General features: G+C 40.8%; 2 protein-coding genes across 2 annotated transcripts in view; both read left to right on the forward strand.

Moving 5' to 3' along the window:
• Positions 1 to 5,252, forward strand: part of MUC2 (mucin 2, oligomeric mucus/gel-forming) — a 54,626-nt gene extending 49,374 nt beyond the window's left edge. The window contains exons 46-52 of the mRNA XM_067295338.1: positions 99 to 139; positions 805 to 927; positions 1,362 to 1,460; positions 2,156 to 2,284; positions 2,953 to 2,992; positions 3,289 to 3,418; positions 4,811 to 5,252. Of these exons, the coding sequence (XP_067151439.1) occupies positions 99 to 139; positions 805 to 927; positions 1,362 to 1,460; positions 2,156 to 2,284; positions 2,953 to 2,992; positions 3,289 to 3,418; positions 4,811 to 5,066 (818 nt within the window). The 3' untranslated portion in view covers positions 5,067 to 5,252. The remainder of the gene's footprint in view (positions 1 to 98; positions 140 to 804; positions 928 to 1,361; positions 1,461 to 2,155; positions 2,285 to 2,952; positions 2,993 to 3,288; positions 3,419 to 4,810) is intronic.
• An 11,579-nt stretch (positions 5,253 to 16,831) lies between these two features.
• The window catches only part of LOC106496949 (mucin-5B), a 42,887-nt gene continuing 32,659 nt past the window's right edge, over positions 16,832 to 27,059 (forward strand). Inside the window, exons 1-9 of the mRNA XM_067295996.1 lie at positions 16,832 to 16,913; positions 18,549 to 18,804; positions 20,375 to 20,489; positions 21,954 to 22,041; positions 23,257 to 23,390; positions 23,800 to 24,025; positions 24,831 to 24,956; positions 25,494 to 25,611; positions 26,847 to 26,985. Coding sequence (XP_067152097.1) covers positions 16,832 to 16,913; positions 18,549 to 18,804; positions 20,375 to 20,489; positions 21,954 to 22,041; positions 23,257 to 23,390; positions 23,800 to 24,025; positions 24,831 to 24,956; positions 25,494 to 25,611; positions 26,847 to 26,985 — 1,284 coding nt within the window. The remainder of the gene's footprint in view (positions 16,914 to 18,548; positions 18,805 to 20,374; positions 20,490 to 21,953; positions 22,042 to 23,256; positions 23,391 to 23,799; positions 24,026 to 24,830; positions 24,957 to 25,493; positions 25,612 to 26,846; positions 26,986 to 27,059) is intronic.

Genomic DNA, 27,059 nt, shown 5'->3' on the forward strand with positions numbered 1-27,059 from the left:
TACACATTGTGGTGTGGTTGGAGTGGGGTGAAGACAGTATCCCCCCCTTTTTTTTTTTTTTTTGCCTATGTAACCACCTACTCCTCCCTTTTTAACAGTTTCCAAGAGGGTTTGTGTACATGAGAATGCCGAGTTCTTGGTAAGTTCCTGTTTCAACAGTCTTCAGTAAAAATGCTTTTGAGACTAGTTAGCATCCTTTAACACAAGTGCTATGAGGAAGTTTCCATCTATTATATTCCATATTTAAGAAAATTTCAAATTCCTGTCAGGGATTTATCAATTTCACAAAGTCTAAAGCTTTTCAAAAAAAGGTTGCTGTGCATGAAAGAGACTGACCTGTTGTTTCTAAATGTCCATACCAGAGATGGATTTGATTTTAGAATGAAGTATGTATGCATCTGACAAAATCAATCCGCAATTAGTGTCAGCATTTCTTTGCAATTTTAAGACTGTGCTTTCAAAAGTGAAAAGATTTGTAAAGAAGGACTATTCTAAAGAGACTGAAAGCCCTGATAAATTCTCTTGGTTTCAGTGATTGTTTTATTGCAGATATTTGTATGACACCTGTCCTTCTAATAATCTGAATATATCTTTGCTACATAGGACTTCAGTAAAGACATATGTTTAATATTGAATTTAATTTAACATGTGTGCACAATCGGCTAGCCAAATAGCTATCCCAAAGTGTTTGTGATGGATTCCTTTTCAGTTGCTTGGTTTAGAGGTGTTTGGGGAATTAAGAAACGCCTGTCACACAGATCGTATCTCATTAATATATGAAACTTTGTTTCTTAAAATTTATAGCCTAATTCCTCAGTCTTTGTTGATAAGTGTCAGAATTGTTTCTGCACTAATGAAGTTAACATCACTACTCAACTGAATGTCATCTCATGTGAACATGTTCCTTGCGACACGTACTGTGAACCAGTAAGTGACAAACTTCAAAAAAAACAAAACAAAACAAAAAAAGTGCATGTATATGGAAAGTAGAGCTAGAAATCCAAAGTCCAGCACCTGCATGGACACTGCCTGTCCTTGAGCAATCTATTCTGTGCAACTGGATAATGTAGCTAACAATACTCTGTTCCCATGGGGAGGGTTACCTGGAGAATTTCTGTAGAACACTTGATAAAGTGATATTTAACTACTAGGCATATTTATTATTGTGTTTTAATTGATTCCATTTGTAGCCTGCTTCTGTTGCTTGTTTTCTGTGGGATTGGTGATCTTCCAGCACAGAAAGGCACAACTCTAGAGTGTACTTCAAAGCGTAATCAATTAATGGATTATTATGTTTTCATTTATTTCTCAAAAATGCACCTATCATAGTGCTTTAATTTTAATTTAATTTTAATATCTAGGGATATGAACGTCAACCAGTGAAAGGTGAATGTTGTGGAAAATGTGTGCAGACTAAATGTGTTATACATACCCAACAAAGTTCTGTCCTCATCTTGAGTGTAAGTATATTTTACAAATTTGGTAGAGATGTAAGACGTAGCATTCCCTTTGACTTTATGAAAGTGTGGAGAGACTTGGTAAAGAATTACTAATAGCAGAGATCAGGCTCAGTTACTAAGTTTGCATCTGAAAGGTCAGAAGGCCAACCTTAAACAAAGCCTATCTACAGTTTTTTGTCATGAAAGATGGACTCATGAAGTTAAATTTTCTGGAAAGCTCTTCTTGAAATGACAAGTCAGAAGTACCATAGGAAGGGTTTTTCTTGCAGTGTGTAGAAGTTTGCGCTTTTTTATATTACTTCATTTCTGCATGCTGAAAAAATGCTAGAAGAACCTGCATATGGAGCATTTTTATTGCCCCTGTAGGGTGAAAGTTTAGAATTATTCTTAATCACCATATGGAATTTTAGCTTTCCCTAGGCAAAATCCAATGGCACAAGTGAGATTGTTCATAACTAATGTATTCTACATGCTTTAGAGGGATTTTTCTTTTCCAAGGGAAATCCCATGCAAAACTGCAAAGATCATCTCCAGCTGTGGCATCCTGCAATAGATGCAATAAGCTGTAGCCAAAGTGGCTGTTAACCCAAAAATAATCGACTGGGAAACAAGATGAAAGTCATTGTCAGAGGACAGGAAAATTTCAGCTTGAGCACCCTTCAGCTTTCTGTATTATATTTGTATTTCCCTTGCAGCCTGGAGAGTTTAAAAATGATCCTTACAACAACTGCACCGTTTATAGCTGTGTAAATATTCACAATCAGCTTATCTCCTCCACATCTGAGATTACCTGCCCAGCATTCAATGAGGAGACCTGCAAACCTGTAAGTAAATATGGAAAACTCACCCACAGTGCATAATTTACTTCAGTTTAGTTCAGCCACCTAACTAGCAACAAAGTAACATCAGACTTTGGTGATCTTTCTCCAGAGTTTCTCTGTCCCAAGAGCAGCGGGGTTTGCATCCATGCACAGACCTATGATGTGTATAAAGTAAGATAACTGTGTGGATGTTTAAGGCTTATTACTGGCAACTGTCTCTTGGTAGCCTAAAAATTGGTCAACACTGAGATGTAAGGTCCTCACAGGTTGCTTTGTGTGGGGGCCTGTCTGAACAAGAACCATGTTTTCTTGAATGTCATGGAAAAACAAGCTGTCCAGTCAGTAGGCTGCTGGCTGTACCATGCATACTTCCCATTCAAATATAAAAGTGTCTGAGAAGACTGTTTTGGAATTGTTTCTAAGTAGAAATTGCATGCTGATAACTGTACACTTCCGTCAAAGCATTATCTGTGTCTCCATATTCCTGAGGAAACTGACAGATTTCAAATCTGGAAGAGACCATGATGTTTGTTTATTCAGATCAGCTCTACAGTTCTATCTCGTAATTTCCAGCCATTGAGGAGTTGCTCTTCTCAGTTACTGGCCTAGAAAGTTCATTATTATAGGGAAATAATAATGTTCCTTTTCCTGTTTCTTTGTTTTTTTTTCAGGGAACTGTTACATTACTACCTAACGGTTGCTGTAAAACATGTAAGTATGTCAGTGAACGTGAATCAACAACAATACAGAGAAGGAATTTTCATCCTAAATCAACCCATTTTCCTTTATAGAGGCTGATAGGCTTGCATTTAGATAGATACTTGTATGTTTATATTTGTTGTTCCAAGCAATCAGTGTCTCATCTCTCTGGAAAAGTTTAAATTGAAGCAGAAAGAACACTTAGGACAGTTCTTTCAGTGAACTACTGAAACCTTGAGTGCGCTGAACTGTAAGGAGCTTTTGGAGCTATTTCACTGAAGGTATTTTCTGATCTTCGTTCCCCACAGGTGCACCTCTGGATAGCCCCACACCATGCTCTGTCCGTCAAAGAAAAGACTTTATTGTCTATCAGGGCTGCCATTCTCTGACAAGAGTTGACTTGACTGAATGTGAAGGAACATGTGGAACCTTCTCTCTGTAAGTAAACTGATCAGACAATGAGATCTGAATTCTGTGGGCACTGAGTTTGTTTATATAAAAGGAACAATAAATATATAGACTACAGAATGGCAGAAGACCTAGAACCATCAGCTCTCAAAATCATAGGCACAAAATCATGAAATCTGTGACTGAACAGTTGATTCATCTTAGCACAAAGAAAAGAGTATTAGATTTTCTTGGAATTCAGACAGCTGTGATGATGTGTTTTTACCACTGAGAGCTGGTTTGTCATTTGTGTCAGATCATCTTGGATACAAATCATCTCAGCAGAACATGGAATATTTCCTGTAATGGGAGAGAGCCCAGAGAGCAGCCAAACCTGATGCTCATTAGCTGAAAAGCTGCTTCTCAAGAATTAGCATATAAAATGAAATACACATACATTTTCTGAGGGAAGATTTGAACATGCATAACTTCTGTACAGTAAATAAGTGAGAGAAAAGCTTCCTTCGGGGTGGTCTTAATGGAGAAGTTCCGTTGTATGTTTTTCTCTGAAATGAGAGAATCTTCAAGAAAGTGGCTATAAGAAAATGACTGGTAGGATACCTGGTATAGAGCTATTAAAACCCACTGGAAGACCACAATCAATAACTCTGACTCCCAAAAGAAACCATCATTTGCTACCTATCACAGAAAATATATCAGAAAACTGATTGTTAGTCTCAGATTGAACCCTGATTAGCCAGAGAGTTAATTAGTATTTTGAAATACCTTATGGTCTCAGACAAAGTCCTGTTGTAGTTGCCTCTGCACACAAATGTAAGAGAAAGATGACTCTTGACACAGTTTACAGCCTGGTATTAACAGATTCTACAGGTTAGGAATGGTACTTGGGAAGCTGATGATCACAAGGCTGCAAAAGGTACTTTGCGGGGAGGTACAAACAGTAGGAGCGGTTGCTTCTCCTTTTTGTAATACTACCTGGTTTGGAATACCCCCTGTGATTCATATGATACAATTGTAGCCACATGTGTATGCAGCTTTCTCCTTCAGTCATGGCTGGGTCTGCCCTTTAAGTGTTTGATCTGGTATATTTAACATCCGTCTGTGCTGGGATTATGAAAGGAATCTAAGGAAGCTGAGCTTGTAGAACTCACTGGGTTGTTTTTTGGTTTTTGTTTTTTTTTAGTCAGACTTTAATAATAACTGTCTTACCATAATATCCTAGTCAATGCAATGAATTTTAAAAGCATGTTGCATTAAACCAATGCTCTGTCAAATGAGCTCATCACTACTCATTAGCTCCAGCAGTGGCTCTTCTACATATTATTCCAAACTCCTCACAGGAGCTCTGTACCTAATTTCTTCCTCTCTGGTGTATACCGACTTCTAGCACAGAGTAATGTTACCTTTTCTCCTTGTTAACAGATACTCTGCAGAGGCCAATTCTTTGGAGCACAGCTGTTCCTGCTGCAGGGAAGCAAAAACTAGTGTGAGGGCAGTGGAACTGAAATGCCCCACTGGGCACTCAATAACACATAAGTATGTGTATGTGGAAAGCTGCAGTTGTCAAGAAACTGAATGTGACATCTCAAAGTCCAAAGAATCCACAAGCTCAGAAGAAAATGACAAGGAGAGGGCTCTGAGCCGTATCAAGAGGGCTATCAGCTTAACATCAAAATGAAGGGGAAAAAACTAACAGCACTCAAGTAAAGGGACTATGCAACTATTCTCATCTTCCTTGACTAGTTCAGAACTTTGCTTTTCCCAGTTACTGTATCCTGTGTGTTCTCTGATTATTTTTAACAATGCTGTAATTTATTTGTGTGCAAAAGTAAGGGGAACTTTCTTCCAAGTGTATAGTCTTTTGAGTCCATTTGTAATCAGCTTATTTGTTCTGAATGATTAAAAGCACATTTCAAAAATTTGGGTTTTGTGCTTATTCGTGTGCTGTCTTGATGACCTTCAGTTTTAAAAGAGAAGGAAAGTTCTTCAAGCTGCAGGAAGTCAACAGACATACTTTCTAAATCTCTTGAGCATCAATCTGTGGCTCCTTAAAACCTAAAATACATGAAGGTCTTGTCTGGAGAGGACCCAGCATGTTAGGTGGACAGTACTTGATGCTCTCTGCCAGACAAGCAGAAGATAGATAAAGCATCGTGATGTGATACAAGTGACTTTAAGAAACTTTCGCTGTAGTTCAGCACCAAATTGTTTTTTAGCAAGGTTGTGTGTGTTTTAGTGCTGTCTCAAGGGCTGCTTTTTTTCATCACAATTACACATTTTCACTGAGAAGATAGTTCCTCTGCTGTGAGAGTACGAGGTTCATTCACGGGGTTTGAATTTTGAGGGATGCATAGTTAATAAAATAGGAGGAGGACTCCAAATTCATACCTTTGCAAAACAGATGTCCATCTCTGAGCTAGTCATCCTAGGCTTCTTTACAGCAAATGGAAAGAAATAGCCATTTTGGGCATTCATTGATCTCATACTAAAGGAGATATCCTAAGGAGATTAGCTGGATTACATTCTAAAGTGCCTATTTTATCTGACCTGACTGTACAGGGAGCTGAAGGAGATTAGCTGAGATGGACATCTATCTTGAAGACATCTGAAGTATAGTGAGAGTAGTCCACACCTTCTGTGTGTGAAAATTGCATTTAGCATTATTTTTGTCTCTGTTAATGAACACTAATTTGTGTCTTACCTTTCTGAGAGCTTAAACCTCTTTGAGTCACAGCCAACCTAAATGCAAGCATCTTTGCTAAATAAAGTGGTAGAATTTTTGGCACTGGAGACATACTGTGGATTCAGAGCACATTTTTTCATGTGAAAAAAGAGCTCTTTATGCTGTTTTCTCCTTCCTTTCTGTATGTATCTTCCATTCAGTGCTACTGTTTGCCCTGCCAAGTGTGTTGCAGCTTAGAAGGCAGACATCAGTAGGAAGCACAGAAAATGAAACACAAGAAGTGTTTCATTTTCAGAATACTGTCATTAGAGAACTAATGTCTGCGGAGGAGGAGAAGTAGCCGATCCAAGAGGAAGGAAGTTTTCACTTTAAAAAGCAAGCTCCAGAACTACTGAAGCATGGTTTCTGCTTCAGTCTGGGTTTCTAAGGATTTATATCTCTAGGTCATCTATGAGATGTGACAGAAGCTTTTCTCTTGAGGCATTTAGAAGTCACTCTCATGTGTGGATTCTTTGTTGTCTAAAAATTTGTGTACTGATACTACAGTCTACTTTCCCCTGAGTCATATGTAAAGACCACTTGGCTCAAAACCTGTCAATGTTTAGCTGTTTTTTGAGATCATCATTTTTGCAGTGAGCACTATACTTATACTGAAAACCAAAATCTCCATTGTTTCATTCTTTGTTCCTGTTTTATCATCTGTATTGGCTCTTTCTGCCCTTCTAGTGAAGGGCAAGCTAACTCTAAATAAGGAAGTTAAATGATCTGCTGTAAAAGTCAGTAGAGCTGCAGATTTTGGCTTTGCCACTATAGGGCAGTCTGTGGCTAAGAATGTAAAGTTACTTCAAAGACAAAAAGCAGGCTGCTTTACAGAGGGGAGATTGTACACTGCCAAGAATTTTACCTCTGAGAAGAATGAGTGCTGATGTTTCCCCGGAGACTCTTGTATGCTCTTAGTAAGCATTGGGAAAACCTGTTCTGATGGGTTTACAGGCATGCACAGCATGATGTTGCTTGCAGTGCTCTGGATTATAGCAACCCCTTCAGTTTTGCTACTGGGTCAGTGCTGCCCATAATCAGGTTCCCAAGTGGGTATTGTGAGAGTATTCTTAGTTATAGGTGCTTGGCTGTTCCAGGTCAAACTGTACATGTCAAACCTCCACCCCTTTCTGTGCTCTTGGTCACCTCAGAAGTTTGCAGTTCAGTTCACACCTGTATTTCCATTGGAACTGGATGACAAAATTGAGCAGAGTAAACTTTATGCCCAGCGGAGAAATCCACAAAGAACCTTTCAAAGAGAAATTTCTGTAAGATATGCCCAAAAAGAAGGGAAACAATTGCTGGAAGAGAGCCTTCCCTCCAAATCTGAAAGCACAGTTGCTCAGCCAAGAGATTCCTTCTCTCCAAGTTTTATACCCCTACATAAAAAAGAATCTCTGTCCCTAGGAGGAGTCCATTATATCCACTTAGACATTCCTACAAATGTTCTTCACCTACAGAGAACACCCTTTCTAGTAATGCTGTGATAGAAAAACAAGCTTTGCTACTTCATGCTAGGCATTACTTCTGTGCTAGGCAAGTGACTGGGAGTCCTGCCTTTTGGTAAATTGAGCTGGTCCTTTCTGGCAACCCTGAGAGATGGAGTTAGGGCTCCCTCATATGGAGGGGTCCTAGGAAAGGAAAGAAGTTGTAACTGAAGAAGTTGTAACACTACGAAGAGTGCAGTGGTGGCAGTGAGCAGCACTCTTCCTCCTTCTCATAACTCTCTTGAAAGAAAATGGAGACCTGCCCTCCATCACATGGAGTTTTTTGGTTCTTAAATTCAAGCAGGAGCTCTTGGGTCTGTAGACCACAAGCTCAACCCCACCTGGAAAACCCAAGGGAGCAATTGAAGAAATCTCTCACAAGGTAGTGCCAGACATTTAGGGGCCGCAGAGGAGACGGTGGAATCTTCTGATCCCAGTGCCTTTTTTCCCACTTGCAGTCCCAGGCAGGGCCCACTGCAAGGGTCACTGACAAGGATGTTGGAAGGAAATGGAATTGACTTCCTCTGTCCTCCAGGATTTTCTCCATCCTCCAGGAATTTCTCTCCAGGATCTAGCAAGAAGGGAACAGTAGCAACAGCCCCAGCAGAGCTCAGCTGTGTGGCAGAGTTGCTAAAACACTGGCATGGGTCCATGTCAAAAAGCTGTGTTCCTCTCCTCTCAGACTTTTTCTCCAACTTCCCGCTTCCCTTTTTGTCAAAGGACTTCCTTTTGGTTTGTTTCTTTGCTTTTTCATCTTCAGTTACTTAGCAGTTCTGGCTTTGCCCTGAAAAAGGAGGAAGCCTTCTTGTGAGGCAGATGGAACCTCTACCCAAAAAGCCCAGGGCCCTAGCTCTTGCTCTACAAGAGCTGCTCAGTTTGGCCTCACTTTGGTGCACTGTCCCTAAGTGAGAGGTGAGCAATTTACCTAAGCATGGGGTTTGACCATGTCCCTGAGTAGTGCAGTCCTTCAACCTGCTTGGCCATTCTGGTGAACAAAAAACAAATATCGTGGCCCTATTGCTGCCTTCCCCAAAGGAGGGAAGGGCAGGCACTAGCAGCCTGATATATCCCAAGCACAGGCTGGAGCTAGGATCCATGATTATTGCCTTGGTTGCAGGAGGCTGTGATTTTGAGTCCATGTCTCAGGTGCATGCTCCTCCAAGGTGGCCTGAAGCTCAAGAAATCCTTCCCAAGCAGCTGCAGTCTTACAGGAAAGTCCTCATGGCATGCAGCCTGCTGTAGGAGACCACTGCCGAAAGCTGAGGCAAACCTGAGTGGGTTGGCTGCAGCTCAGACAGGCTGCCGTCGCCATGCAAGGTAAGAGCACTGCTGCTGGGGGTTCCAGTGCAGCAAAAAAAAAGGAAAAGGACATCGCCCTGTTGTTATGGGTTCTGAGATGCATTGTGAGCTGCCTGATGCAGGTTACAGGCTGGGAGGGTGGCGACTGTGGCATGCACCTCATCCGTGGAAGCATGTGGGTTTAATTCCTAATTGTAGTCTTCCCCAAGGTAATTTGAAGCTCAAACTATTTCTTCCTAATTATCTAGAGATGCATTAGAAACTTCATGTTGTTCATATGACTCTACAGGAATGCAGTGAGAATTTTCATCTGAAGTTAAAAAGGAACCCTCAGAAGATTTTCTGATAAAGTGAGGGTGGCTGTTTTATCAAGAATTACTGGACAAGTGTTTCAAGAACACCGATGGCAGAATGAAAAAGGCTTGTTAGCAACATGGAAAAATCACTGCTGCTATCTGTGGTGAGGTGAATGGGATTCAGAAGGAGGGAAGAAAGCCACATACAAAACAAGAACAAACCTCTCCAAAAAAATACAGGGTAGGGATTTGTGATCTAATAATTATCTTGTTTAATGATGTAACTATATATTATGATATTATCATTTTGTGCTCTAGAAGGGGAAAGGGAAGACAAAATTTTCACTATGTTTACTGTTGGAATGCACTTTGTTAAACTATGCTTCACTGAACTAAGCACAACCAACTGCACATAAGCCCCAATCGAAGGACATCAGCAAAGGCAAAGCCGTATGTAAATAAGCATGTAGTTACAGTGCTTGTTACACACTGTTTAAACTTTTGTAGCACAAGCTAACTCATATACTGTGAAAGAGAGGAGGCAGAAATAAACTTATAAGCTTGAAAATCATAGGAAGGAAAATTCTTGCAGACTTTAGGTCCCGGAAAAACTGAAATACAGGAAATTGTTTATCAGTGCTACTGTTATTTAAATACATTTCATCTCCCAGCAGAAGCTTTAGGGGGTGTTTTAAAGGAGAACAAACTCTTCAAGGTAAACATTCTTCTGCCTAAGCCAAATTTTCTAAATTAACTCAGTCTTTTCAGGATGCCTAAACTTCTATGCTATTAACTGGCAACTTCCCGAACAAAATTCCGACCAGACTATATATGCCTTGTTGCCAACCATTAATGTAGATGATATAAACATATTTTTTTAAGTTTCAATTTTAAAAAAATCTGATGGGTTCAAACTGGACTTTCTTTAAACTTTCAGTTTTTCAACAGTCAAATATAAAAATGCTTCAATTATTTTCACAGACTTGTCTCTGGAGCAGTGAAAAACACTACTTGTAATTTTTTCTTATTCTAAGATTTGAACTTTAAGAAAACCCACCAAATGTAGCAGAATTCATCATGGAGTTTTGATACTGCTTTAGTGCAACAACTTCCATGTTGGAATGTATTTCTGTTGCAGACCGATGTAAAGCTAGGAAAGGCTTTATGTAGCCTTTTTCTCTGCTTTTGGCTAGCCTCCTCTCCACATTTCACAAAAAATGGGGTTTTCCCTACTGCCATCATTCCACAAGCTTCTTTAATTCCAGGAAATCATAGGTCTTCCAGTGTATAAGCAATTCCATTTCAATAGGAATGATTTTGGTTGGATGCTGTTTTTATGCTGGAGAGCAGATCCATATTTAAGCTGAATGAAGGTCTAAACGCTTTAAAATGTTCTATTGCTTCTTAGTGTGCTTTGTATGTATATAAAGTATGTATGTATACATATAGATACACACACACGTGTGTGTGTGTATCTATATATATAAACATTAGTAGACAAAGATTAGGTTGTAAGAATCATTCTGGAAACTTGTTCCTGGTTATACCAGGTGGTGTATTTGGCAGGTAAAATCTTTTCATTTGCTTTGAGGGCTAAACAGAGGGACTAGTCCTGAGAGCCTAATTCAGCTAGTCACACAAATGCTAATCTTTGCACGTAGCAGGAGGTACTGCCTGATGTTACAAAGGCAGTTTATTATCTCAATCTGAGCTAATTAGAAGCATCAAAGATTTTTAAATTGTGCAAGGATTAACGAGTATGTGGGGAGTCAGGTCAGGAAGAAACTTTGGATACTATGGGAAGCAACATATGTAAAACACCCTGTCTGGCAGAAATCAGGAAGAAACTTTGGATACTATGGGAAGCAACATATGTAAAACACCCTGTCTGGCAGAAATCAAGTAGAGGAAAAGTTTGGCAGTGCTGGGGTTGAGAAGGAGCACCTTTGCTTCGTGTAGCTCTCTTTCAAGCAGTAACAAAAGGCAACAGGCATGTGACCTAGAGACGTGTCTTTGCACACAGTGCCTGACACATGACCCAGCAGTGGAATTTCAATAGCCTGTCCCTTTGGACTACATTAACTGAGCGCTCCCTGCACTCTGTGGTGTCTACTAACGCGGCTTCCACCTTCTGTAATTTGTACCTAGGGAAATTCACTTCTCTCTACCAGCTTATGTTTCATGGGAGTCTTTCCTCTCACTTTAATGCACTCCTCATTAAGCTCAGAGGAAGCTGCCCGCTTTGCGATAGCCTAAGTGCTGTCCTGCTAGCGTGGGGAACTGCAGAAGCAGACATACTTCATGGTCTTCCTAGTTGTTAATCATCAGCCTCTTGACAGCTGGAGCTGTATGCTCAAGTCTTCTTCCTTCTTAAAAACATGGGGAGCCTGAACTAAACACAGCACACCCATGTGGCACTAAGCAGCAGCTAGCTATCGGATGGCTAATACTAACTCCCACAACATGCTAAGCAGAGGCCTGGAGAAAGACTGTGGCCTCATAGTCTTTTTTTTTTTTTTTTTCCCCTTCCTCTCTCTGGATAGTTACTTGGATTTAAAAGAAAATTAGTATTTAGCCATTTAGAAAACTGCTTTGATTTTAGTGGCTACAAGTGTTCAAGGCATATCAGAATGCCATAGTGCCCAAGGAAAGCTCTAAAACTTGGACGGCAGAGAAGAGTTAGCTACTGTGAAATGTCGTAGTTCGTGCCGAACCAGGCATTACCTCATGGATCCAAAAGGAATGCTCCAAAAGAATTTTGGATCAGGCCCCCTTGAATAGTAAGATAGTGTAAGTCCAATTTAGGAAACAAAACAGGCCAGGGTGGGTTAGCTTCTCCCCTCGGGCTGCTCCTCTGCCCCTTCTCTCTGCCTTTCTTGTGGCTTGCAGTGGTTTTCAGTCATGGTGGACATGATTACTGAGTATGTAATTACAGGGCTATGAGGACTTCAGTATGAAGTACGCAGTGGCCTTTTCTGACTTGTCTTGGCATTCATGAAGGTAGAAATGGCTGTAAGAAAAAGAGGTGGAATCTGCTCCAGCCTGAAAGCCCAAAAGCTCTAATTCTTAAAAAAAAAAAAAAAAAAAAAAAAAAAAATCCACATCCTTCCCCAAATGGGGCCCTGGGTTCCCTTTGTTCTGCTACTTTTTTTTTTTTTCCTTTCTGCAGGAGGGCTGTTTAAAGCAAAATCTTTGAGGTAGAGAAAGCCCAAGGGCCCAACCTCCTGATGAGATGCCTTTCTGTGCAGGGAGTCTTTCTAATGTGAGGAAGTGCCAATAGGTCAATGAGACCTGTGTGCACAAACACCAATCAGCCGTGTCATTACTCCTTGTATGTAGATTTAAAATGATCTACATCTTCTTAAAAAAACAAAAAACAGCAGCTAAATTTATTCCTTGCGAATGGGAGTAACTGATGCCCTTGACTGGTTCAGGAAAGGTCAAGAAACCCTATGGCAAGATGAGAGGTTATGGAGCTTTATGTTTGTTCTAAGGCAAAATATAAGAAAATAACCTACTGTATCCCATCAAAATTAAAATACTGAAGACATTTTTCATGTATTTTAATAGACAGTTAAGGACATAGACCCACTCCCTGCCCTTCTTCTGCCTGTTATAGATCACCATATGCTACCAGCCCTTTTAAACTGTGTGGTGGACCTGAACTTGATGGAACAAATACATCTTTGATGTAAACTTCCTAAATTCTATGGGCTTATGCCAGGGATTAAAATATAGTCCATGTTGTTCTTGAATTCTGCTGGCAATGTAGAATGTGCAAAATCATATTGTAACCATTAATTATGTAAAATATTTTGCCAAATTCATTTCAGATGTTTTTATCACGTCGATGACTGGGATGAGGGGCTTGAGACCACATGAAAACTGACATTTTCCTGAGTAACTTTACCTTGTTAATGAACTAAACAGTATTTCTCTATAGAGTTGTTATCTTGACAGTATATGATAAATGATAAAACATTATTTTTTTAGTGAATTTACATGGTAAGAAATAGTACTGTTTCCTTTGCCTGAAATAAACTGGAATATTAGAAGCCTTCCAGGCAGAATCTTGTCAGTGCTTGGACTGCTCCTGGATGGTGTGTCACAAGAAACTTCGTAGACTTAACACTTTACAGTACCCTTTGAGAGAAGGGTGTGAAACAAGTGCAACTGCCAAACTTCAATGCTGCAGTTGGGTATGGATGGTGTTAATCCCCCTGAGGCCCCCAATTTAAGTGCCTCATTACTGAGTTTGTAGCAAACAGTACGGGACGTGAGTCACTGGTGTCTTACGTTAGCTTCTTGCAGGTTTATCTCCTGTGAGTCAGTGATGATAAAGAAGCTGAGTTAATATTTACCTATTGTATTTACTAAATTCACATACCCTTTAATGGCAAATGATCCATGAAATGGGTTGTAAAGAAGCCAAGAAGGATTGTTCTTTTTGCTAGTACAGCTGCAGCAGAATGAAGGCCTCTTAGGCTGGAGGGCCCAATAAAGGGAAGAGTTATTAATCCCAGTGTGTCACTACGGGGGAATAGTTATAACCTGTGTGCCTGCAGTAGCAATGATTCTGTGATAAGGGAACAGCATATTCACAAGCTTTCTGTCAGTCTGATTTTTTTTTTCTGAAAACCTACTGTGTTTTCCTTCTGCAAACCCCAGGGTTGCCACACTTGAATATAAAAACTTCATTTGAATGCTAATATCCCTCCCCTGTCAGTAGCCCTAAAATCATTTCAGGCGATTAGAGCATCCAGGGATTTTGGAGGAGTGCAGCCAGCACTCTCTGCAGAGAAGCCAGAAGCAGCAGCTCTGGTTAGTGACTGGCAGGGACTCTGCTTCCCGAGAAATGGCAAAGGAGTGGCCAAAATGACAGAGGAGACAAGTGGAGGTAAGAAAATGGTTAGGGTGCAGACCAAGAAGACAGGGTTTCGTCTTTCTCTGAATAGCAAGAGATGTGCTCTTGCTTTTCTCGGGGGAGGATCCCAGATGATTGATGTTACTTTCCCTGCTGAATGGAGTAGAAGAAGGAGGTTCAATGAATTGTCTGTTTTATTCTGTCTATCCCTTGGACACGTAGGTTTAACTAGTTTGGCTTTAACTAGTTTATTTAACTATAGTTTATGTTGTTCATTTTCCTCCCAGGCCCATATATGCTAGCTGGGACTTGCAGGAGGAAATCATGCTTTAGCTCATCACTCCTGCCCACCCTGGCATGCCCCTGAACCATCCTGCGTGTAGAAGACAAAGAGGAGGGAGTTGTGGTCATCAGACTCACCAGGTCTTTGTCAGGTAAAGACTGCTCCAACCTGAATGGTATCTTTGGGAGGCAGTTCATATGTGGTTCCTGCTGCTTTTGTGCTGCCTACTTGGAATAAAGGGATTTTGTTTTAGGTTCAGGAATCAGACCCCTGGACTCCTGTTTTTCTTTCTCCTCTCATACCAGTGTGAATGAAAGAGATGTCTGTGCCTTGATCTCCTGGGTGGGAGTGGGAAGAGAAGAGGACTGTAATTAAAAAGATGAGCTCTATCTCTGCAGAGTTCTGCACTTGATTTTACCACTGGCCTGGATTTGGGAAAATTAATAGATTTTGGCTTTTCTTGTTTATCCTCAGCTAAACTCTTCCTTTCTGTGTCAACATCAGTGGGATACTGACCTCTACGCTTTCTCTCCTGGGCTTCACAGCCCTTCCCTACATCAACCATTAATACTGTTCTGTGGCCTGAAAGAGGAGGCTACATTAACCAAAAACTGAATCTGAATGTTACCATGGGAATCTGCTGAATCTGAGTGTTACTATTGTACTGTATGGGATTTAATATCATCCTAATATCCGCTGTATCATAATCTCATAGTCTGGGTTATCTACTAGATATTCTGCTGTTTGACATCGTAATTGTTTGGGTGGAGAAGAGTGGGGAAGATGAGCTGTGATAGAAAGGAAAAGCAGCAGCAATCTACTACTTCTATCACTGGTGCCCTAAAGTCTGTCAGCTCTGTATGCCAGCCAAAATGGCAGGGCTTCAAGAACAGACTTTACCTTCCAATAGTGCCCTGCCTCAAGTGTGACTGACAATGGAATTAATGGGGCACGGACAGTGGGAAAGGGGTAACATGAACTCATGTTTCATGTACTGTACAATGCTCTAACCCACTTGTGCGGGATTTTCTTAAGAGCAATGGCAGCAGCAAATCTTCTTCTGGCAGATATTTGCACCTGCACCTCTGAAAGCCACTTACTAAACAGCTCATAAACCTGTTGGGGGGAACAGCTGAAAAGAATCAGTGGGCCAGCTTTAGAATACTTAGCTCTGTACATGCCAGAAAGTTTGGTAAAACAGTGCACAAGTCCTTGAGGACTGGCTTATTGTCTGCCAACCAGATACAAGGGCATGGACCTTTCCCAGTGAGTCCATGGGCTGACTGGGCTGAGGACTTGTAGCAGGGGTGAAATCTAAGTCCACTTGAAGCCATATTTGTGCTCACTTAGTACTGGGAATCATTCTGGCATTAGTGTATTCCGAAAGGGCTGTGTAGTAACTGAAGGTATTGAAACATGTCGTGCATGTTTGTCGGATTTGCTGGGACTGGGTGAGAGGCTTCCTCTGTGACAGAGACGGTTCCCCTATAGCTCGGATAAAGTAGAGCAGCATTAGGTCAGCTTGTGCCTTCAAAGCAGATAAATCTCCAAAGGAGACCCTAAAATTACTGACATCAAACATCTATGGCAGGAAATCTAGGCAGTGTAGGACATACATTGGCTCATGACTGAGCGCTCTGGATTTTTGATGGGTGTGTTCTGGGATATTAACACACTGAGAACTGCAATCGACCCCACTGACGCAGTATAATTTCAGAACTGAAGGAATGAGCTGTGGTTTTTGTTTTGGTGGGTCTTGGGCACTACTCTAATGCTGTTTGGAAAAAACAAAGCTTCTATGTGCATAAAGAATAAATTAACTTCCCATGCCTGACTGGTGCAATCAAACTACATTTGTTTGGTGGAGCTGAGAAGTTTGCAGTGTGTGGACTAATGCACTTCCTGGTCTGTTGAAGCAGTAAATCTCTGGTCTTTTTTGTAAAATAGTTTAAATTCGCTTGTTAAAGCCCATTTGCCTCCTGCCAAAAGTTTTTGCTCTAAATAAGCCATACATTATGCTTGACATTAAAATATTTTTTGCTCTAATGCTTAGAAGTAGCCACCAAGCCAGCAGAGGCAACAAACACTTTTCCTTGAGCTGGGGAACTGTCCTGATGTGCAAACCAGAGGAAAGCTTTGAATGAGGGCACTGATTGCTTGTTACTAATAACTGCTGTGAAAAAGAAAAACAATTGTTGCCAAAGAAAAGACAACACAGGGGAAAAAAATCTTTGTAAGGAAGGAGAAAAGCAAAGGACAGCTTTCTGTCCCCACATAAAGCAGGAGAAAACTTCTTGTTTCTGAAAGAGAGGAGGTTGCTGGGTGCTAAAGCATGAATCACTGAAAGAAAAATGAATGAAGCTCCACCTTTCAGGGACCATGCCATCAATGTTTTGTTCTCATGCCAGATTCCTGGACTATAAAAATCTGCCTATAAGCCAAGAAAAAACCACTTCCCTGGAAGGATTTTCAAGTTACCACTTCATGGCAAGATGGAAATAAAAAAGGGGAGGTCATTTTGGATCTTCTGCCTAATTTGGAGTTTTTGCAAGGGCAAAGAACCAGTTCAGATAGGTAAGAAAAAAATCTAATTATCAGATTAGTTACTCACATATTGCTCTTGACAACTAGAGTTATCAAATGAAAATATATAACATATTCATGTAAAAGCTATAGGCATGTCAGATATTGTTTAACAGTATACATATGCATCCTTAACTTAAGCCATTTAAGTATTTTAGTATTTTTCTTTGTGCTACTAGGTAATTTAACAACTGTTTTATTTCCTAAGTGGGTAATCTTAAACAGCAGACTTTCTAGATCCTTTTTAACACATTTTGTTTATCTTCTTTATAGGAGAAATATGTCAGCATAATGCCTGCTAGGCTTGATTGGCCAGTATGAAATTGGGAGTACTCACTTTTTTTGTGTTCTGCTATACTGTTACCTGGTTTGGTTTTGAATGTCTTACACCTTTCCCAGCCATTCAATACACAAACAACTGCTGTGGTGTTTTTTGCTGTCTTGGTAATTCTAGCAAATCTCCTTACAAGAATAAGCCAAGCTTTCTCATTTCCCATCACTGCTGTGTAAAAAAGTGCTAAATTACCATACTTCACTTCAGTGCTGCAAACAACTATGGCAAATTACAGTCCCTTCAAAAAGCCATTTCTGTATACAGACTTGGCACTGTTGTTGATGTTGCACATTTCTAACATCAAGAGTGGAATTTTTCAGTGCTCCTCTGCTGGGTCTTAGATATGAATATCTCATAACATTTTAGTGTTCACTGAGTGTGTGAATGATCTTGATTTGATCTGTGATGGTCCTTGCTAGGTTGATGTTCCTAAATGTGCCACGTCAACAACAGAAAGAAACTTGCCCTTTTCTTCTTGCCGTTCTTCCACATGGGCCAAGAAGATTCGCTAAAAGCATAATAGAGCAAGCACATATTTAATTCGAGGTGTAGCTTTCTTTGATTCATATTGGCTTTGTGCAATCAGTGGTATGAAAACTACTTTCTATGCAATTAAAGTATCTGTCAATGCCTTAGGCATAAGTGCAGTGCAGCGCTCCAAGGCATGTGTTTTAGTTGAGATGAAAAATAAGTAGCTCTGAGCTGACTGCTGAAGCTGATGGCAGGCTTGGCTGCTGAGATCAGTGGCTGCCATTTTGCTGAGAAGTCATGTTGTTTGTAATGTCTCCTGGAGAAGAGACAATAGAAGACTTCAGACCAAATTCTTGCCTGCTTTAAGGGGTAGGATTTCAAAGGCAGAAATAAGATTTAGGCAGTCAGGATGGGATTCCCCAGGAGAAACTTCTACCCTCCACTTTAGACATCTACAGTGTAGATGTATGTCTTCGTCTAAGTTGGCACACCTCAGCTCTCTTTATAGGCAATAGAGAGAAACAGGCAGTCTTGGAGCAGGGTTCATTTTCCTAGGTAGATGTATGAGATGGGGCAGCTGAACCCCTTCTGTTTCTCACTATTGGCTTCGAAGGAGCCTGGGCTGATCTGCTCGGATTGGAGGTGTGTCTGACGTGGACTTCTAATATTAGGTGAGATTAATTTCCTTCCTAGTGTCTTCCAGGGGGTGGTATTTGTGCCTTTGAAAATGTCTCCTTTAACATTTTTCAACAGTGATCTCAACTGCAAACCAGCACTTGTAGAGTGAATCACTAACCTTCCCACTCTGACTCGTTCTTCAGTCCAGGTCTCTACTGTCAGCAGGAGCGAATGTGCCACCTGGGGCAATTTTCACTTTCATACATTTGACCATGTTAAGTTCACTTTCCCTGGAACCTGCACATATGTCTTTGCTTCACACTGCAATGACAGCTACCAGGACTTTAACATCCAAATCAGGCGCAGCAACAAGAATAGCCTTTTGATCTACTTCACTGTCACCATCGACGGAGTAATCTTGGAGGTGAAAGAAACAGGCATCACAGTGAATGGGAACCAGTGAGTAAAGACTGTACTTCTGTTTTCTTGTGTTGTTGTTTTATTGTTACATATTAGCTATGGGTGGTCTGTCTAGAAAGGAGTGCTATCCTGCAGAGGGACAAATGAGTGTATGCAATATGCTCACTTTGAACAGAGGCCATTCCATAGTAGCGGAGAAGGCAAGAAGCATGGAGACGCCCAGGAATCACAGGAACACCTTAGCAAAAGGCAATATAATGTCTAATGGAACTCTAACAAAATATAAGGTGTAGATTTCCTTAATGTCATCTTTGTTTGGGGGGGGTGTCTCTTTTTTTTGAGGGGAGGAGATAAGGCCAACACTTTATTCATAGAAAATTTTGATTTTGAAGAAACTTAATTTTTTTTTCTCAAAATATTATTTCTGTGGTACTAAGCTTACTGTTGGTGGTTGCCATTCAGGAACAGCTGGTCCTTTTAGAAAAAGTTTTCTGTTTCTAGACAGATAAGTCTAGAAATTGCACTTCTTCATAGATCACAGCTTGCCATGGGTTATGGAGTCTTACACATAACTACAAAGGACAGAAGTTTCAGAAGTCAAAATCCATGCCTTTAATTCCAACCTGAAATGAACCAGAAAGCAAACTGCGGACAGAAGGGCAAAAATACTTCATGAAGAAATGGATAGTCAAGTGCAACAGTAGCTGAGTTTGGTGTAATTTTAAGGGTAACCTTCATGAGAGGTGCAGTGGTCTGCTCCCAGCATATAGGTATCAAGAGCTCAGGCGAGCTTTGACTCTGGGAAGAACCCTCACAACTTTGGTGAGAAAATTGCAAGCATTATGGCCTGTCTTTTCTTGATGGTCTTCCAGAAAAATCCAAATACAGAACAGCATTACTTGGTTGTAATTATAGTAGCAAAACCCAGATGTGTCCTAAATCAAAGGAGCAATATGTCTGCTGTCTTCTCCGCTGATTTTCTAGAGAGCCTACCCCTCTTCTGGTGTAGAACAAGGAGAGTGCACAGAAAGGTGGGAAAGGTTGAGAACCTCAGTTAATTACCTTAATTAAGCTGAGGTTGGCTGTTTAAGCCCTTGGTGAGAGAAAAAAGTGGTCTAGGTCTGAGTGATGCCAGGACGTGGGTAGTAGAACAGACCAAAATTCCTCTGTGACTCCCAAGCACCAAAGAAAAGCCTGGAGAGATGATGAGAACCTGCGGTATCCTCATGTGGGAAGCGATTTCCCAGTAGTGTGATCTCGCTCCTCATATCCTTATGGATTAGGTCCTCAGTTCATGTAAACCAGCATAGCTGTATTGGTATCAGTAGAGCAGCTGATGTAGTATTGACACGCTTGTGATGAAAATACATTGTCTTGTGGATTAAGGTTAGTGAAAGGTCACAATGGAAAAAGTTATCATACCTATACTTAATGGATTGTGTGGATCAAGCCTGACCTTGAAAGGCATGTCCCTATGGCTTATTTGGCTCCTTTTGACTTTAGTCTTTTTTTTCTCCATATCTCTGAAACGATTTGATCAGTCTCTCTCTTTTTTTTTTTTTTTTTTTTTCCCTTCAATGTAGTCTGTTTTGTTTCCTCCAATTTCCAGGATCCCCTTGCCCTTCAGCTTGAAGAGCATCTTGATTGAGGACACCTGTGCTTACTTCCAAGTCACTTCCAAGCTGGGCCTGACACTCAAGTGGAACTGGGCTGACACTCTCCTAGTATGAACAGCCAGTTAGTTGTTTTTCTCTTGGTGAACCTCATCAGTGGTGGAAAGCAGAGCTGCACACAGGCACCATGTTGATTTGGGGTTTGGGGGCAGGCAGTATCACTGTATCCATAAGGTGATGGGGACATACCACACTAGTTTGTTTCACAAACAATACCACACAATTATTTCATGAGGCAGGTGACTGGAGTTGCAATCCCTAGGTCTCCCCAAGCAATTTTACCTGATGAAAGATGCCACTGTCAACCCTGGAGATAGCATCCCTGTAATTAACTGCTTCCTGCATTGAGCACTGGCAGAAGCACAGCTAGTCCCCCCCAGCTCTGACTTGTTAGTTACCCTCTGTCCCGGTGCACATCTCATGTGGGAAACTAATTTAATCTAATCTAATTTAATCTAATCTAATTTAATCTAATCTAGCCAGTTCAGTCCATGGCCTCTCTCATTCCAAGTCTGCATATTGCCATGGGGGAGTTCCTCTCTATACATCTACCCCCAATATACTCTTTGCTGCGGTACTCTATTTACACCTCTGGGTGTAAACAGTAATTCTGCACAATCAGGAATGATAAGATTTGCAATACCTAAATAAATGAGAGTTGTATGTCATGTCTTGCAGTACAGAGAGACAGAGAGAGGGTAGAAATGGAACAGAGAGGAAAAAAATTGGGAAGCTTTGTGTAGATAGAAGGCCAGACAGAATATAAGGCCTATAGTCAGCTTCTACAGTCAAGTAGCGATTCTGTTTTAATCAAGTATTTGCTTCCCTCTCCCCCTGTACTAATTAATACCTGAAGTATGACAGGCACCACCTGTAGAGGGGACACGGTTTTAGGGAGGCACACCTTTTACAGATGGACCTGAGTAAGTTCTGTACTCCCCCCAAGCATGTGTCAGTGATGAGGTGCATTAGTTCAATCTAGTGAGGCAATAGTGTGCTAACCTGGCTCTTTATTGCACAGAGTATGGGCAGAACAAGTTATGCTGGGCAGGCCCAACCCTAGAAATACAGTAAAGTTTTCCACTTAGCCAATGGAATAGAAAAGCATTAGGTGCTGCTAAGAGTTGACCAGAAGCTGTTTCTTCACAGCACCCAGCATCACAGTTGAGTATCTGTCCTTCTGCCCAAAGCAGAGCTGTGGTACCCTGCATGAGGAAGGAAGCAGGTGTGTACTGGAAGATACTGGTCCAAGGATTAGTCCAGTATTCAGCATGCTGCAGTTAGCTGTTTAGTAGGTAGGAATAACAATTGTTAGAGAATTATCTTCCTGCATAAGGTCAGCCTTTCAACTGGTAAATTTTAGGACAGATTTATAGCTGAAAAGAAAACTGCTGGAATGAGAGAAAAAGCATTTCTACTATTGTGCTTTTCTACAGTGAACTGTGTAGTAACATGTGCTGTCGATGGGGAAAAAGACTTTAAACTCTGGCTTTCCTCTTTGCTTTTGTTTCTTAGTTGGACCTGGAAGAAACATATAAAGAGAAAATATGTGGTCTGTGTGGGAACTATGATGGCAGTAAGAAGAATGATTTGATTTTGGACGGTAGGCCATGATTACAGCATGTTACCTGTAGGACAGGACTGTATTAATAATGTGACATGAAACCTGGCACACATTTTCTCTAAGTAGTGTTTCAGGTTTCCTGAGAGATATTCTGAATACATGGACATCTCCCTATAACAGAGATGCATTTGAAGTGCTTCTGGGATGATTTGGGATCCTCTGCTGTTTGCAAACTTGCAACAGTGTCTCAAACCTCTTTGACCCAAATTAATTGCAAGGCTGTCATGCAATGCCATTGCCAGGTTTCCCACTGATAGCAAGAAATTTTAAGGAAGTTGCGGTCTCAAATGAAGCATAGTGGATTTGTTCTCCTTGCATTTTCATCATTTTACAATTGGGTAGCAAGTGTGATTAGTTTTGCCTCTGTAACAAAATGGCTTTAGGAGGGCTTTTGTTTCCAGAAAAGTTAGTGAGAGGAAGGCTTTTGTGGAAGTTGTTCTTTCAGGCCTGCAACCAGTGAAGGGACTGAGCCAGTACAGGAGAACAGACCTGGTCAGAAATCTCTCTATTAAACTCCTTTTTTAAAATCAGAAAAATGGCAACTCCTGGATACTCTTCATAAGAATGTATAAATTTCAAAGAAACTTTTTGTCAGAAAGATTTCTCAGATCTAGAATCAAGTTTTTGGAAATGCTTTGGGAAAATGTACCCTTCTAGCTAGTGTAATGATTGCATGCATATATTGTGTACCTGTCTTTCTCCTTCTGTCCCTTCCCATCTTCTCTAGCCAGTGAAAAGTAGTAAATTACCAGATAATTAGAAACATTGGCACCTAAGGCTGTGCTCTAGTTTATGATGGTAGAAAGCAACAAAACTGTGTGACTGCTACACATGCAAATACAGAACTCTGTAGATCAGATGCACCTATAAAGAACCAGATTTTCTGAGACTGATGAGCTGCAGGGTCAAGAGTGCCATGTGATTTTGTGTGTGTGTGTGTGTGTGTGTGTGTGTGTGTGCGTGCTGCCAGCAGTCCTTGGTACAAGAGTGTCAAATTCCTGATTCTAGCTGGACAGAAATTTTATCAGGCTGTCATCCTCTATATTATGGATGCTGTGGTTAGATCTGGGCACTTTGGTGAAGAACATATTGCCTTATAGCACAAAGATTAAATGCATATTTACAGACCATTAACTGATTTAAAGGATTGCTGTGGATCTGACAGTTACTCTGATGCGTCTGGGGATTTTGCAGGGTATAAAATGCACCCGAGGCAGTTTGGGAACTTTCATAAAGTAGAGGATCCATCAGAAAAGTGTGCTGATGTGAGTCCAGATGACCACACTGGAAGAGATCCTAGGAAGAAAGATGATAGATGCAGTAAATATGTAAGTACGTGTGGCCAAGAAGTATAAACCCTCCTGACCTACAGTCCCAGACAGATTGTGTTGAAAGAAGTGTTATGTACAGAGCGTGCACTGAAATGAATTTGTCAGGAGTCCAGCCATGACTCTGAGAAAAAAAGTTGATCTTATAGCTGAAAGAATGTGCTCCTACAGTGTTAAAGAAATGCATAATGGGAAAATATACAAGTGAATGACAGCTTCCAGTCCAAGAAAAAGAACCTCATGACAGTAGGTTAGACTGGATGATATCCTGAGATCCCCTCCAACCTGAATTATTCTGTGATGATGGACTCGTCATCAAAAATTGGGATGAACTTCATATAAATCTGAATGTTGGTAAAATGTTTATTACTGCTTTTCTTTTCCTTCATTCTTTTTCTTTTTTCCCCAGAAAAAAAAATGTAAGAATCTTCTGTCCCGCTTTGGAAACTGCCCCAAAGTGGTTGCTTTTGATGACTACGTAACCACCTGTGCTGAAGATATGTGCCATTGTGTGGTTAATTCTTCTCACACTGATTTGGTTTCCAGCTGCATATGCAGCACTTTGAACCAGTACTCTCGAGACTGTGTCCTCAGGAAGGGAGACCCTGGGGGATGGAGAACCAAAGAGCTTTGCTGTAAGTAGCTAGTGCTCTAGAGATTTTTTTCAGGTTAGCCATATATGGCCAAATCCTGATCCCAGCAGAGCTGAGCTGGGAGCCCTGTTACTACAGTGAATGAAGCAATAGGAACACTTTGACAGAAACATTGTTAGTAGAAAAGCTTCTATAAATTCAACTTGATTTTTTGCTCCTTAAATTTGAATTATTTTACATTTCTTCCTTCGTCTTCCTCCTTATGGCTTTTTTTCATTTTTTTTTTCCCCATGCAATTAACTCATAAATGATCTTGTTTTAAATTGTGACATCTGTTGGCTCAGAAGAAGTCACCGAGAAGCCTCACATGTTTGTCCTCAGCTTATCCTATGTGTTCGTACTCCTGTGTTGCAGTTATTGAGAAGGAAATCACACTAAATCCAGGGGGAGGGCCACAGGAATTTCTTCCAAACAGCTGTTGTGGATTTAGATAGAGGATTAATGCTGGAAGGGCTGATATTCAAGGCAAAAAACAAGCTATTATGACTCCATAAATGATTCTAGTGTCCTTTGCTGGTACCATGGCTTCAGCCAACCTTGAGCTAGTAAAATAATGTGAAATCATATTTCCAAGCAGTACTGTTTTCTCCAGAGATGAAGTAACAGTGACCATAAGAAGTTCTTTTAATGGTTAAAAGAACATGGCAAGTCTGGGTAGAAAGTTTCGCAACCAGGGTATGGGGGGAAGGAGGAAGGAGTTGGGTAGTGATATAATGATTCTAGAGCACTTGCAAGCGAGTCATTAACATATCCCATCTTGGATATACCATCCCATTTCATCTTGCAGATCAGGGATGCCCAAACAATATGGAGTATATGGAATGTGGAAACTCCTGTGCTGACACATGTGCTGACCCAGAGAGGAGCAAGATTTGCAAAGCTCCTTGTACAGATGGCTGCTTCTGTCCTCCTGGTAAGGCAATTTACTTTTTCTAATGGGCCTGTGCATCAAAGGACAAATAGGGAGATTGTTCCCTTTCAGGTAGCAGCAATTATTTTATCATTTTACACTAAAGACAATGAGTAAACTGTTTTTTCTAGTACAATTAACAACTCTCTTCTTGATAGAACCAGACCTCTATAGGTTCAAGATCCTGACACTGGGGTTGGGGAGGGAAAGGACAGATGCCTAGGACTAGACAGAAAAAAATGGCACAGGTGTAGTGGAAAAAGAAAAGGAGAGGTGGTCTCTAGGTAGTAAGAATACAGGTGAAGATGTCTTGTGAGGTGCCTCCATGTTACGAGTCATGGAGATGAATATCCAGCCTATTGGATACTAAATCTTGCCGTAGCAGGAAGAGGCCTGGAAGGTCATTTTCCTTAAGACCTACTCCACCCATTTACAGAAATGAAGTACTCCTGACTTTTTTTTTTCTCCTTACTCTATTCTTTCTTCATGGTATTCCCAGACTCCCCTAAGAAATATTAACTAGTCAATGTGTCTGAACAGGAACTATCCTTGATGACCTCGGTGGCAAAAAATGCATCCCCAGAGACAGCTGCCCCTGTATGTTTCAAGGCAAAGTCTACTCATCTGGAGGGACTTACTCCACCCCTTGCCAAAACTGGTACTGTTGTGAACCTGACTGCACTAACAAGGGAGAGGCATTTATTACAGAACATTGATGAGTTGCATTCTGTTGTTTTCTCCTTCCCCCCCACCCCGTTCCTAACATTTGTCTTAACTAATAACGGCACTAATGCAAAACTTGGGGTCTGAATTCCATCAGCTCCAGGAAAATTTAGAATAGGCCTCAACCTCACATAGTTATGATCCTCACTTGGAATCGCCAGGAAAGACTGAGCCCAAGATTTCAGAATGCGGAAAAATGAGACTCTTCGCTGGTTAGCTCAGAGACATTAGCCACTAAAGTGGGGCAAAGAGTCATACTGTGTTAATGAGTTACGTTTCCAACCACCTCTAGATCTATAAAAGGCTGTTTCAAGGCCTGGATCTCAAAAGTCCCGATCCTTGAGAACGATTTGATTTGGAGCAAAACCTGTAGCTTGAACCCATCTCTACTCTGCACTAGTGAAAGGTGATAAGACCTCAGGTATATTATTTTCAAAACAGTTTTATTTCTTACTCTGATATCCATTTACAGAATGAACAGTCATATGTGTTATTTATGCTCCTGTGACACAGTACAGTTTCCTTGACTTTAGTTGTAACATTTACTATAGGGAGCAAAGAAATATGCTGTGGTGCATGGTGGGGTAGAGCAGATGTTCTGCAACTCCCCTTGGATGAAATATTCAGTGCATTTTCATCTGCAGTTTTGAGAAACTGGACCCAAAGGGCTCTGGGTGGTTCCTATTTAGCCACATCTTCACTTACCGCTCACAAAATCTGAGCTAACATGGCCTGCTATTTTCCGCTTGTGTGTACAGCTCTGAGAATTTTAACTGCTCATTAACTGAGGTCCTCCACAGATACTTGCTGAACAGTTGCATTAGTGGTGTAAAATGTTGTGAGATCCTGGTTGAGGAGGCTCTTTAGTTCTTTAAAAAAATAAACAGTGTAGGCCCAGAAAAACATTTCTTGCTTGACCAACTCAGTGTCTCTTTGAAGGAGCTAGTTCCAAGCCCCGTGCAGTTAACTCTTCTATTGACAAGCATTCAGCTTTTTTACTTTAAAGGCATAGTGTAAAATCTTTCTCTCACTAGCATTTAAAAAGCAGCTGAATAATAAGCTAATAAGACAAAGAAAGATCTGTGCAGACTCAGATATAGATGTTATCTCCTCCTTTGCTCCTTTAAGGCTATGTTTATTCTAACTACTCCTTTTCTGGGTTTTGTACAGTACTTGCACTGGAGGCCACTGGAACTGTCTCTCTCTGCCCTGTTCCGGAAGTTGCAATATAGATGGAGGATTCCATATAACAACATTTGATAATAAGAGGTTCAATTTTCATGGCAACTGCCATTACGTCTTAGCTAAGGTATGAACAATCTTCCATTTCACTCCTGAATCTATAGCATAGCAAGAGGCATTAAACTTTGCTTCAGCTTTATA

Source organism: Apteryx mantelli, chromosome 4 (assembly GCF_036417845.1).
Source record: "Apteryx mantelli isolate bAptMan1 chromosome 4, bAptMan1.hap1, whole genome shotgun sequence".
NCBI classification, from domain to species: domain Eukaryota; kingdom Metazoa; phylum Chordata; class Aves; order Apterygiformes; family Apterygidae; genus Apteryx; species Apteryx mantelli.